At 36.1% G+C, this 14399-nt stretch overlaps 2 protein-coding genes across 2 annotated transcripts in view; both read right to left on the reverse strand.

Moving 5' to 3' along the window:
* LOC146405189 (olfactory receptor 1165-like) overlaps positions 1-14399 on the reverse strand; it is a 458625-nt gene that overhangs the window by 50521 nt on the left and 393705 nt on the right. The window lies entirely within an intron of this gene.
* LOC146405194 (olfactory receptor 4P4-like) lies at positions 659-5929 on the reverse strand. Its single transcript, XM_085015187.1, has one exon. The coding sequence runs from the start codon at positions 4981-4983 to the stop codon at positions 4045-4047; it is 939 nt and encodes a 312-aa protein (XP_084871313.1). The 5' UTR covers positions 4984-5929; the 3' UTR covers positions 659-4044.

A 14399-nucleotide genomic window follows, 5' to 3' on the forward strand; every position in this document is an offset into this window, starting at 1 on the left:
TGCTAATAGGAAAATCAGTCAGAACATGAAAGTCATGCCCCAAACAGCTTGCCATCTGTAATATTCCTCTCTCATATTCCTTTCCTTTGATTCAATTTTTCACTAAATTTTAAGTTCCATGAAAGTAGGGGTCATGATATCTTAATTGCACTACTAATTTCCTAGAAACAAAGTGTAGAGCACATATTAGGAGCTTGATAAATATTTATTGAATGAATATATGAATATCTTGTTCCATAGCTCTGCTTCTCCTCCTTTGTAAGAGTGACTTTCATAATTTAATCACTTGGACACTAAATGCTACTGTTTTGCTGATGTGTATTCCCCTTCACTTATTTCTCTGCTTCAATAAGTTTTGATATGATTTAACTATGAACAAGGAAGAATTTTACCCTGGACACAATCAGCCAGGTGAGACACCCAAGGAACAGGAAATGTACTATAGCACTGACCCAATTCTTGTAGATTTATTCATATCATTCTGCTTCAATTATACACCTGAGTTTGGATATCTAATATGTGGGGTTTTAAAAAGGCTTTTCTTATGTGAAAAATAGCCAGTTTATATAAAAACAGTCAAATCACCCCCACCCTCACATAGACACATATACACTCTGAAATATGAATTATGTCTTACTGAAATTCTCTTTTCCTTTTTTTTTTCTTTTTTTTTTTTTTAGCTTTTTAGGGCTGAACCTGAGGCATGTGGAACTTCCCAGGCTAATGGTCCAATCAGAGCTATAGCTGTTGGCCTACGCCATAGCCATAGCAACACCAGATCCAAGAGGCATCTGCAACCTACCCCATAGCTCATGGCAACGCTGGGTCCTTAACCCACTGAGTGGGATCAGGGATTGAACCTGCATCTTCATGGATACTAGTCAGGTTCATAACCCACTGAGCCACAATGGTAACTCCCCATTGACTCTTTTTGGTGCTGTTGAAAAAGATTGTATGGCAAAAGATACTGGCAGTATATGTGTGTTTGTACTTTAAAATTTTTATTTTAAAATCTTCTATCTCAACCTACCTACTTTATGTATTTTCTATAGCACAAATCTCTACATAACTTTATATGAACCAAAGAAGCTTAAAATATTGAAGTCAGTGATAGAATTTAGCTGTTCCAAATTATATATTAGTGATTTTTCTTTGACTTCAGGATTCTTTCTATAGCTCTATGATCTAGAAATACTTCATCATTTCATAATGAGATCTACTTTCTATTCTGGATGCTTTTGCAATAGAGATAGGTGGTTATAATAAAGTTACTTTTTCTCTGGGCAGACAATGTCTTATTTTCTGATATAAGTTAATTATAGCATATATTATTTTAGATAAACAGCTAACATAGTCTGTTAATATACCTCACCCCTGGACTAAGTTGTCTCACACATTCAGTCCCAGGTCTTGCTAGACCCTCATCAGATACCCTAAGGAGGGGCAAGGGCAGGAACTGTCTCTTTAAGGGACCATAGAGCAGAGGGCAGAACAGCACCCAGCTTCTCTGCAGGCAGGTACATCCAAAAGGGAGGGCAGAGTCCAGAGCCACAGTTGCCTTATTTTCTCTTCTAAATTATTAGTCAGGGATCTCTTCCTACCTTCAGGAGGAGAAATAGAGGGCTTAAAAGAGAAACCAGTAGCATAATTCTAGTTGAAGACTCTGAATACAGAAAAACACACAGAAAAACAGCTTATTTCCCTTCCCTTTTTCCACCCACTTCCATCCCACACAAATATCTTGCATCTTTTTTTTTGAAGAATCTTCCCTCTTTTCTTGTTTGGTGATGCCATCATTAGCATCACCATATTATATAGTTTATGAATTATTTCTGGCCTAATTCTTCTGTCCCACTGGACTATACCAGCAGTAGAAAAAATTTATAACTTTATTGTTATTTCCTGTTGTGTTTTACTTTCTGGGAAAACTCATTCCTCTCTGCCCCCCTCCTTTTTTCGAATTTTTTGTTTTTGTTTTTCTCAAAATATTGTAGTTACTATTGCTTGTTTGGGCTCCAGATGTGCTTTAAAATAATTGCATCATATACCAAAAATAAGCATTGGGATTTGATTGGAGTTCTATTATACCTATATATTGATTTGGTAGGAATGGACAACTTGTCATGTTCATTCATTTAAGAGCATACTATTGGATCTATTAACTGAAGGATTCTTTCACACCTAGCAGTAAAACATTGTCACTTATTCAAATGCCTCTTTCATATTTAAGTTATTCTTAAGAATTTCATCTCTGTTTTTGCTACTGGTGGGGTGCAACACTTTTTCCATTATGTTTCCTCTCCAGTTATAGCTATTGTATAGGAAATACAGTAGTTTCAGGTATTTATATACATGCATGAATCTTTCATATATGAAGTTACTCTTGGTATTAATACAAGAATGTAAAGTCCCATTGTCTATGCATTGGGTCCTAAAGTCAATATTTGAGAAAAACATTGAATATGGTTAACATTATCCAACCTCACACACCTAGGAAATGGTCAAGATGGGATTCAACCATCCAGCCCTGTGACATACAGAGACTATTACATGCACCTGACAGCTGAAACCCACCAAAAAAGAGCAGAATAATATCTCACATTTTATGCACATGCTGACCTCAGGTGGAATGTTGGGAAGGGCAGAATCTCCCATACTATGAATTATTTTTCCCTTGGTTATCAACTGCTCTAATAGCATTCTTTTGAATTTTGAATACCTAATCAAATATGACCCTTATTCTATAAGGACAAGTCTCCAATCATATTTCTCCATTTGAATTTCGCTAAAATTTTTCATGGCACACTGTGCTATGATGTTTTGTCTTTCCATATAAGTATTCATTTATATATTCATTCTGTATATTTCTCCTTCACACGTGCAATATAATACATTACTCCATCCCATCATGTTATTTTCACAATGTCCAACAAATCCTATTTTATTAAAGAAAAAAATTATTTGATTTGACTATTTGAGAAAAATTTCTCAATTCTACAGATGTCTCTGGATATCCAGATGCATAAAAGTTCTATATAAATTGAAAATTTGTAGATTTCACTTTGATGGTAACGGAAAAAAAACTAAATCAAGCACTTTCAGTACCAGAATTTGTTTTTAAAACCTCATTGGCTTCAACTAAGATTATATAGTTATTCCACACTGTTCTGACAAAAGCCGTTTCATTAGAGTGTCCATACTTCTCAGATATTGAAGAGTAGGAAGACATCATACTTTCTTGAGACAATCTTATTTTATGTCTGTTATTTTAGCATAATTATTAGCAAGACTCTTCTTTTTACATTTAAATTGTCTCAATTTGGACAGCAAATTATCTGGCAACCCTATACTACTTATACCATCAAACCAATTTTTCAGTACCTAGGAAGGGGTTTTTTAATAGTAAAATGTTATATAATCATTATTTTGTCATTTTTAAATGATTTCATTAAAATCACTTTAGAAACATCTTTCAATTTTTGGCATAGTGATTATTTCTCCCATAAAACATATTTTTATTGTTTAGATCCAACATAACTAATTTTTGCTTTTCAAATAGTTGCAATGACTATGGAAAATCATGAACTGAGTAGAAAATATGACTTTAAATTTCTGATGATTCTTTTTGATGAGAATTCAAGGAGAATACAAGGTCATATGGACTCTTTAGCTATCAGGTGATCAAAAAGGACGTAGCTTACATCCTTTTGCAGATTAATTCATGGAACTAAAGTATAGGGATATTAGAAAGGTGACCTCCAGTTAGCAACTTAAGGGGGAAAAAAAAAACCAAAAGAAGAAATATCAGAACAAAGTGTAATAGAACTTTGACAAGGAAATGATGGCTCAGATTATTAGGGGAAGCTATAAAAAAGAAACAGGGATTGACAGACAAAGAAGAAAGTGCTTCAAAGCAAACTATAATATTAATGAACTGATGCTAGTGTCTATGCTTATTTTTTCTAGAGCACAGTTCATTGTTTTAAAAACTTAAGTAAACAAATACCACTAAATAAGGTATGTAATTAGGAGGGAGAGTGCCTTTCAGATGATTTGCCTGCCAGTTAAGAATCGTTTCTGGCACCACATTTTCCTTAAAGCATTCCTCATCTCCATGTTTCTGAGGGTGTAAATCAGAGGATTGAACATGGGAGCAATGATGGTGTAGAAAAGAGCAAACACTTTGTCTTCTGGAAGAGTGGCGGCTGGTCTAATGTAAATGAAGAGGACAGGCGCAAAGAACAGAACCACGACTGTGATGTGGGAACTGCAAGTGGAAAGAGCTTTGCTGCGGCTCTCTGCAGGGTAACCCCTGATGGTATGCAATATCAAAAAATAGGATAGCATCACAACCACAAAGGTCACCAAACCCATCATGCCTGAATTGGCAACCACTAGAATCCCGACACTGTAGGTATCCATGCAGGCCAGTTTCAGCAAAGGATACACATCACAGAAATAGTGATCGATTTCATTGGGACCACAGAAAGGTAAGGTAATAGTGAGGAGACACTGGGCAAAGGAATGCAGAAATGCCCCAGCACAGCAAGCACCAACTATAGCATAGCACTTCTGCCTGTTCATGATGATCATGTAGTGCAGGGGCTTGCAGATGGCCACATATCGGTCATAGGCCATAGCTGTGAGAATAAAGACTTCAATCCCCCCAAAGAAATGCATGGCAAAAAGCTGCACCATGCAGCTAGTATAAGAAATTGCGTTACTTTCAGCCAGCAAGTCAGTGACTAGCTTGGGAATCACCGCTGAGGTATAACACAGATCCGAGAGAGCAAGGTAATTAAGGAAGAAATACATGGGTTGGCCATTTAGTTGACTGCATGTGATAGAAATCATTATGATCAAGTTTCCCATCCAAATAGCTATGTAACACCATAAGAATAATAGAAAGCACATATTTTTAATTTTCTTGTTCTGGGAAAATCCCAAAAGAATGAATTGGGTGACGTTATTGTTATTTTCCATGGTTGAATGCAGTTAAGACTCAGCAGGTTTGTCTGAAAAAAAAGTGACAGGTCAGCATGAGAAATATTGAGTAAACCTGGTGTGAAGCAGAGTGAGGTTTGTAGAAATTACCTCGTTTATTAAATCAGCTTCCTAGACTCTTTTGAAATCATTAATTCTAAACTTTGTATGAATAGCTTGGCATCTAATCAACCAGATCAGGTTATTTTCTTGAGTGAAAAGGGATAGTATTAATAGCTACACTTGCTCAAAGCATAAACAAAGATGCACCGTCATCCTATGTCTGAGATGCAAAGTGAGCTTAGAGAAGATACATTTCTTTTCCTGGAGTTGCTTGCTTGCGTGCTTGTGTGCTTGCGTGCTTGCTTGCTTGCTAAGTTCAAACAGCTAGACTTAAAGTGAAGAGAGTAAGATGAATGGGCAACTGTAGGACAGCACTCCATTTTTATTTAAAATGTTGCTATTTTTTATTGTGGAATTTGAGTGTTTAAACATCGCACTAAAATACTATTATCTTGATTACTGAGTTATTTGCATGCAAGGCAAGTACCTCAATTTCCTCACCAGAGTCCCAATTCTTCAGCATTTTATATTTACCAACATTATAGAGAACAACAAAGAAAAGATGATATCATGTGAAACCTAAGTGTCTGTGGCATTTCTTTTGATTTAAATTGATAAGAAAAAAATAATTAATACAAAAAAAATTGGGAAACAAAGATTGCTTAAAACACTAAGCTAGAACAATAACAATAGGAATGAATGGCACTGGCTTGACACAGATTGGGCTTCAATCATTTTTTATAATAAATTAAGTATTGTGGAAATTGATACATTTTAATTTCACTCTTCTCTCTCGTTACTTTTTAATACTTGATAAGTATTTCTTTTATTTATTTTTACTGTTATTATTTTTTATGGCCACATCCATGGCATATGGAAGTTCCTGCACCTCAGACTGAATCTGAGCTGGAGCTGCAGCTGCAGCAACATCAGATCCTTTAACCCACTGCTCCTGGCCAGGCATCGAACCCATGCCTCCACAGAGACTGGAGCCGCTGCAGTTGTGTTCTTAACTCACTGTGCCACAGCAGAACCTCCCTATTTCTTTTTTTCTGTCTTTCGTCTTTTTAGAGCCACGCCCACAGCTATGGAGGTTCCCAGGCTAGGGGTTGCATCAGAGCTGTAGCTGCCTGCCTATGCCACGGCCACAGCAACACAGGATCCAAGCTGTGACAGCAACCTATGACACATAGCTCACGGCAATGCCGGATCCTTAACCCAATGAGTGTGACCAGGGATCGAACCCAAGTCCTGATGGTCACTAGTCGGGTTCGTCAATGACTGAGCCATGATAGGAAATCCCAGAACTCCCTATTTCTTTTAGAAATAAAGCAATTTCATAAATAGTGCATCCCAAGGAATATTTTTCAGAATATCACGGGTAGTCTTAGTATTTTTATAATCAGAAAAATCCACAAAAGTTTTTTTTTTTGTTTTTTGGGGTTTTTTTGTTTTGCTTTTTAGGGCCGCACCTGAGGCATATGGAGGTTCCCAGACTAGGGGGTTAAGGGTCAAAATGGAGCTATAGCCACCAGCCCACACCACAGCCACAGCAACGCCGGATCCGAACTGCATCTGCAACTACACCAAAGCTCATGGCAATGTGGGATCTTTAACCCACTGAGGGAGGCCAGGGATTGAACCTGTATCCTCATCCTAGTAGGATTCGATTTTTTCTAAGCCACGAGGGAACTCCCAAAAGTTATTTTTAAAAAGAATTTTAGTTTAGATTGTAGATATTTTTGTTTCCAATTAATTTGCCAATATGCTTCTATAGTTATAAGCATATTTTAAGTCCAAGGATTTAAGGTCACTTTGATACTTTGCTTATAATGCCCTTGAAAAAAAACATATTCTTACACAACAAAAACACAAGTAGAAGAATCCCATTAATTCATTGGCAGAATAGTTTAAAACACCATCTCTCTGACAATCTCATGTTAACTAAATGCTACATTAACAAAATGTGCAAATAATTATTCACTGATTCCTTTGTTTCCCTTGAATGTTTCTCCTTGACAGCCTCCTCTTTAATATCAGATACCCAAAGATTCATATTCAAGTTACTTTATTATAACTTACATTTCCAACTCCTCCATATTATTTCCAATTTGCTTTATTAATGCTAGAGTCACTGATTTTACATTTACAAGCTCCTCAATTTCATATTTATATGATTTAAAGAGAAAGCTTGATATCAGAAACCACAAGGACTAATTATGGCACTAACACAAATTCACCAGCTATGACTACAGCCAGGCTTCTTCACTTCCTCCTCACCCCTCCTTACTCTAACGTATAAACTAAAATTGTAACATTTGCCCTCTTTGTAATACATGGGGCTTTTAGTAGGTCAAATCAACTGCATAAAATATGATTTTCAAAACACTGATGATAAAATAAAGAGATAAGTAACTTATCTCTTTATCCAACAAATATTTTCTGAGTTCCTACCATGTAATAGGCACTGTTCTAGGCAGTGGTAATAGACTTTAAACCTAGATATCTCATGTTGCAACAGAACAAAGGGTGGGGGAAAAAATGTAATTGTAATGTACACATGTAAGGATAACCTGATCCCCTTGCTGTACAGTGGGAAAAAAAAAAAAAAAACCTAGATATGGAAGTTCCTGAAATGTGAGGTGATTACATTTAGAAAATAAATTGGAAGGGAAATGGGGCCTTATTATTTAAATTTAGTTTCAAATACAGAAACATTAAATAAATGCTCTCTACTTTTACAAAGATTCACACAATAAGTATAGGAAATACAAATGAAAAAAAAAAAATAACTAGGAGTTCCCGTCATGGCTCAATGGTTAAGGAATCTGACTAGGAGCCATGAGGTTGCAGGTTCAATCCCTGGCCTTGCACAGTGGGTTAAGGATCCGGCATTGCTGTGGCTGTGGCGTAGGCTGGTGGCTACAGCTCCAATTCAACCCCTAGTCTGGGAACCACCATATGCCACAGGAGTGGCCCAAGAAAATGGCAAAAAGACAAAAACAAACAAACAAACAAACAAAAAAATAAAATAACTAAAACTGGCACTTCCTAATTTTTTCAATCACCTCATCTTCTTTAACTTGGCAAAAAGTCTATCAAAATCCTGGAAGTTATGACCCACATACTTATTGTAGGAAACAGGCCCAATAGATTCAAACAGGAGCAATGATATTTCAATCCTAGTTTTCCATGTAGTCAGAGAACTAAATGAGGAGTTGAGAAACTTTTTTAACTGACTTTTTTATATTAATTCATATGCCATTGGATCTAATTCTTCCCTAGACTCTTAAGTTTCTTATTTATTTAAAAAAATTTTTCATTAAAGTATAGTTGATTTACAATGTTGTCCCAATTTTTGATGTGCAGCATAGTGACCCAGTCATACATTTATATATACACTCTTTTTCTCATACAATCATCCATCATGTTCTATCCCAAAAGACTGGATAGAGTTCCCTGTGCTATACAGAAGGACTTCATTGCTTATTCTTATTTCTTAAAATGTAAGAATTATGCCAATTTTTTCAAGACTTCTAAGTTCTGTTAATGATCAATTTCTGGATTTTCTTTCTTTTCTTTTTTTTTTTTCTTTTTAGGGCCAGCAGATAGATGTTCCCAGGCTAGGAGTCAAATTGGAGCTGCTGCTGCCAGCCTACGCCACAGCTCAGAGGTTATGCCAGATCCTTAACCCACTGAGCAAGGCCAGGGATAGAACTGAAATCCTCATGGATACTAGTCGGGTTCATTACTGCTGAGCCACAAAGGGAACTGCCTGATTTCTGGATTTTTTAAAACTGTGGTTGAAGGATGTATGGGATAACAGACTATTTTCCCCATCCTTATTTGCACGTATTAGATCCTTTAGGCACCTGTTGGGGGTTATATGACAGGTTCCCTTCTGCTCTGAGTCCTTTCTCATTGCTGATGGTAAAGTGTCCCAAAACAGCACTCAGGACAGCCTCCTTGAGTTTGGCACAGATATTTCAACTCTGTTTTAGCAGCTCTTTGTTCCTTTGGTTCATTTTGCTTCATTACATACTACCCTACTCAAATGCCACTCTCCTTGTCTACCTCTGGAAAGCTTTCCTCAGCTCTTTAAAATTATGGAAGTCTTTATCTCCTTAACCTTCCTTCAAATACTTCCATTTATCTCAGTACTAACACTTAATTCTAGGAATTGAATAAGAATTATCTATTACCTAAGGCGGTTCTTCAAACAGGCAGTGGCTGTGCTTCTTGCCCCTAATAATTTCACTTCACGTAACTGATCAACTCTGGATTCAGTGGAAAGTCCAGGCTACAGTCTTGTTTCTATTATATGGGGTAAGATAATTGCTTGACAACCAATTTGTTTTTTTAATATGAGCATTTTTAATATAATTATTTCACGGCCGTTTGAGTTGAATTAGCAAGTACATAGTGTGCAATGGGTACTAATTATTTTCACTTTCACTTTTTCTTCATATCATTATGTATAGATTAACTACCCAATATGTCATGGTAAAAACTAAAAGTGCACAAAAATAGCTATTATAATTCAGACCAAATTAATTGCTACTAGAGGTCTTTCACAGACATAACAGATAATGATACTAATATCTAATATTTATTTAGTACTTAACCCTATCCTAGAAGCAATTTTAAACATTTCACATGTATTGAATCACTACCCTGACAAGAATCCAGTGATCTTGTTATTATGTCTCTTTTGCAAAAAAGAGACATCTAATACTCTTCACAATTTGGATAAATGCTCAGACAAATACAGACTATTTTTAGATGCATTTTAGTGATTCTATTGCTGTCAGGATACTCATAATTTGGTCATCAAGTTCAAACTATTCTTATATTCTAGGGCCCTATTACCTTTTTGTTGCTGTTGTTATTTCTTTCTGCAACAAAATTGTCTCACATAAGAAATCATACATAAGCTGATTTTTTCCCAATAGCTTTAAAGTTTTCTCTTAACAGTAGTACCAAGTCTTGGCTAAACTAATTCGTTTATTTTCTGGGTTACTGTTCATCCTGTTCCCGTTCTTCCTCATCAAATTAACTCTGCATTGATGTTCAGGGTGCTCTGATATTACGGTTGTCTTCATTGTAACATTTTGACCTCTTAATTACTCTGTATACTTATCATAAGCAGCAAAGGAGGCAGGAGAAGATGAATGAATCCTGTACATTCCCTTAATTTACTTTAATTTGTACCTCTCTCTCTTTTTTTCTCTTCTGCTAAGGTGAAGGCTGTTCACTTGATTTAGCTCAATTCTTTTTTGCTTTTCTTGAACATACTCCATACGTGACATAAATGTTATCATTTCCTCATGAATTTCCCCAAATCATACCAGAAACAAAAAAGCCTGCTTTATTTGACATCTACTGAGACATGTGACACTAATTATTCATTGCATGGTACTTAAGTAATGGAAATGCTTTCAAAACTTGAAGGAAAAAAGGGAATGGGCTATAATATCAGCATATTTATAGACAAAATTTCATGTTTTATACACAGAAATTGATGTTTTTGTATTTGAAAGAATTATTATTTACTATAGGTTGTTTTGATTCTTACTTACCAAGAGATTATCTCATTAAATTCTTTTATCTCTGAGGAAAAAATGGCATTCCATGTTTTGAATGATGTCAGAATTTTAACTTCATTGCCAAAGATTAATGAATTTTATCACAAAATCAGCTCACATGAATCCTCATTCTAGGACTTTCCTGTTTTCCTTATAGAAACAAGCATTCTCTCCTGATCTTTGAAACTAAACTAAAATAAAATAATCTCTGGCATTTATGTTGAATAGTGCTTTTGTTTCCTACCCCAAAGTTGTATATCCACTGTGGTTCAGGGGATGGTAATTTACATACAAGCTTTCTGTTTAATTTCCAAGTGACATTTAAAGTATATTACCTGGGAGATTACAACCTCAAACCTCCCTTTCATACTTTCTAAGGGATGAGACAGCTCCCAAAAGAAAAGCTGGCCAAGTTAACAGCTGAAAATGATTCACCTCCTCTCCATCCCTTAAAAAAAAATGTTTATTCTTCAATTAATAATCTGAGGAGTTTGAGTACAAACCAAGTACCTACTTTTGTTCAGGACTGACACTATAATCATACCCTTTATGTTGAAACCAAATCTAATGAAGCATGAGAGAATAGGGTCTGAACAGAGGTAAAATTAGAAAATATCAAGTAAGTCTAAGACCAGGAAAATCAGAACCAAGTTTTGAGGTTTGGTTGACTACAAATTAACTGTCTGAAAAGTGAATGGAAAACTCCCTGCATGCTACTGTAAATCTGAATGACATCCCACCCCACTAGGATCCCTTATCTGCTTAGAGTATGTTTTTAAGTTTCTGTTTGTTTAAAATACATACTTATTGCTATTGCTATTTAACTGCATTGCCATCAGATGAAGTAATATAGATTTGAAGAAATTTAATTTATAATGGAATATGTGATGCTTAAAAATTAATCTTTGTGTGCGTAAATGAAATGCCCACTCAACAGTCACTTGTTCAAGTGAGTTATACCTTTCCATGAGATCCCATTGAATCTATAAACTTCTATTTCCTCACAAGATTAGAATTTGTATAGGTTCCTCGTGTACAGAGATGTCATCAATAGTATTGATATTAATTTTGTTTCGTTTTTTTTTTTCTGACACTAATACAATATAAATGATACTGGCCTGATCATTCTTTACCCTTTCCTTTTGACCATTCAGCATCTTATTGCTTAGGTATATCTCTTTAAAATATTGCTGGATTTAAAAATCTAGTCTGATAGTCATTGTCTTTTAACTCAATAAGTTATATCAATTATGATTACTTACATATCTGTGTTCATTTCTCTGGTCCTATATCTCTTTTGGACATGTTAATATGTTTTTTTGTTGTTGTTGTTTTTAATAGCCACGCTTGTGGCATACAGAGGTTCCCAGGCTAGAAGTCCAACTGGAGCTGCAGCTGCTGATCTACACCAATGCAGAATCCAAGCCATGTCTGTGACCTACACCACAGCTCATGGCAATGCTGGGTCATTAACCCACTTAGCAAGGCCAGGACTCAAACCCAAATCCTCACAGATAAGTCAGGTTCGTTACCATTGAGCCACAATGGAAACTCCTGTTAATATGTTTTTATTTTTAATCTCTCCCCCTTTTTTTTGTCTTTTTTTTTTTTTTTTTTTAAGGGCCTCATCCATAGCATTTGGAGGTTCCCAGGCTAGGGGATGAGTCAGAGCTATAGTCACCAGCCTATGTTACAGCCATAGCAACACCAGATCTGAGCCACATCTGTGACCTACACCACAGCTCACGGCAACACTTGGCATCCTTAACACACTGAATAAGGCCTCAGATCAAACCTGTATGCTCATGGGTACTAGTCAGATTTGTTTCCACTGAGCCACGATGGTAACTCTATCCCCTCCTATTTTTTTTTTTTTAAGTAAAGTTTGATTTTTTCTCATTCCCCCCCCCCAAAAAAAAAATCTTAGAAATTTTCACTTTTGTCATTGCTATAGAAATTTGTCACATGTGTGATGTAATCCAACTTATTATTGAAAAACAGGGTGAATTTTTTTTCTCCAGCTTCTGTTGCAATCCTTACAGTTTAAGGCATACCCCCCCCACCCCCGTAGATATTGTCACTGGCTTAGATCTTGATGGTGGTAGCAGACACTGTAACAAGAAGTTTAGAGAATAAAGTGTAGAAGGGTTCCATGTTGAATACCAATTGATGAGAAGTCAGTCAGTTCCAAGAAATGGACTCCTTTAATTCCGTAAGAATAATGGGATTTGGAAGTCGTTGATGTCAATGACCTCAAGTCTCTGCTGGAGACAGTGTGGCTCAAGCCTGTGTTAGAGTGGTTCCGGTGGGAACACAGGTCCACTCTGCTTATTTCCAGAGCTCCTAAATGTACAACTAAAACAGACATTCTTGGTGACTATTAGGATCCTTGCGGTGGCTTTCTGATTCTTACAATACCAAAGTGTAAGCCCATGGAATGTAATTTCCCTACCTGTATAATGTAGCCAAAATAACAACACGTCTGATGGCCATGCATAGATTAAAGTCACCGAAAAACTTGGAGGATACAGAGGCATTAGTTTTTATTACATGGTCTTCTCAATTCACTGGTTTAGCCTGAAGGTAGCTATATCTTAGACACTGACAATGGACATTTATAAATTACTTAAGTGATGACTTCAACTGTTTCTCCTATTTCAGATTCAGTAATCTGATGGAGAAAAATTTGTTATCAGTGTTTAGGGATCCAGGGCTCTGAGGTATAAGAGCATAGACACTCCCAATCAAAAGACAAGGTAGTAAATCAACCGCCACAAAGAAGCTTGGTGCTCGAAAGGTCTTTTGAATTTAGAGGGCAACACAAAGAGCATCTAAGTATAATGCTCTGAGATATTAACTGAGAAAAACAAAAGACCACTGGTTTTGAGGGAGATTCAATGGAAGAGAAAGATTTACATGTTCAGCCTGCCATGAAAATTGCTTTGCTATTTGTGCCCAACAGCCCAGAAGACCAAAGAGTGATGCTATATGGATCCTTAATAAAGCCCAGATATGAGTTTTGGATACACAAAGCTTTGGAGAAATGCATTACACTTTCCTGTAGACAACTATTTACTTTTTTGGAAATAAGTACCAACTATATTGTAAGGCCTAGTAGAGGTCAAAAAACTGAACAGAGGACATCAAATGAACATGTTCTGTGAACTGATCATCATGATTCAGGTTTTATCTTATCCACCAAGTTTGGAAGTGACTAACAGCAATAAACCATCAAGTCAAAACGATATCTAGTAGGTTGGGTTTGAACAGGTCTAGTAGGCTCAAGGGATTTTTCACGAAACTCTTTTAACCCAGTCAACACCTGAGGCCTTATGAGGAGTTGGTTGAGGAGGAAAGGCATGATTGCATCTCTTTGCATTTAGTCATACAAGAAAATTCGGCATCGATTGAACATGGAATGTTTATACCTTTAAAGCCTCAAACATGAAGACCCCCCATAAGACAGAGGTTAAGAAAATCTTCTCAGTTATCAAAACCTCAACCAATGCATTTGGTTGTCTACCACATTTTAGGAGTGTGCTGTTAATAATAAACTACTTGATATTTTTCAGACCCCTAAAGCATATCATTAGATCTCCAGTGTCAATATATACATTTAGAAAAAGGAAGAAATAAGATACTTTTTATTTCATTTGGAATTACTCATTCAAAATAAAATGTCAAACTAAGGCAGACGAGAAAGTTATGCAAAGAGAATAGAAGAAGAACAAACATGAAAAAATAAATTAAAACTGCTCAAATAGGGAG

Source organism: Sus scrofa, chromosome 2 (assembly GCF_054392235.1).
Source record: "Sus scrofa isolate SSC_HxYL_T2T_F1_AM1 chromosome 2, Sscrofa_HxYL_maternal_Yorkshire_Landrace_v2.0, whole genome shotgun sequence".
Taxonomy (NCBI): domain Eukaryota; kingdom Metazoa; phylum Chordata; class Mammalia; order Artiodactyla; family Suidae; genus Sus; species Sus scrofa.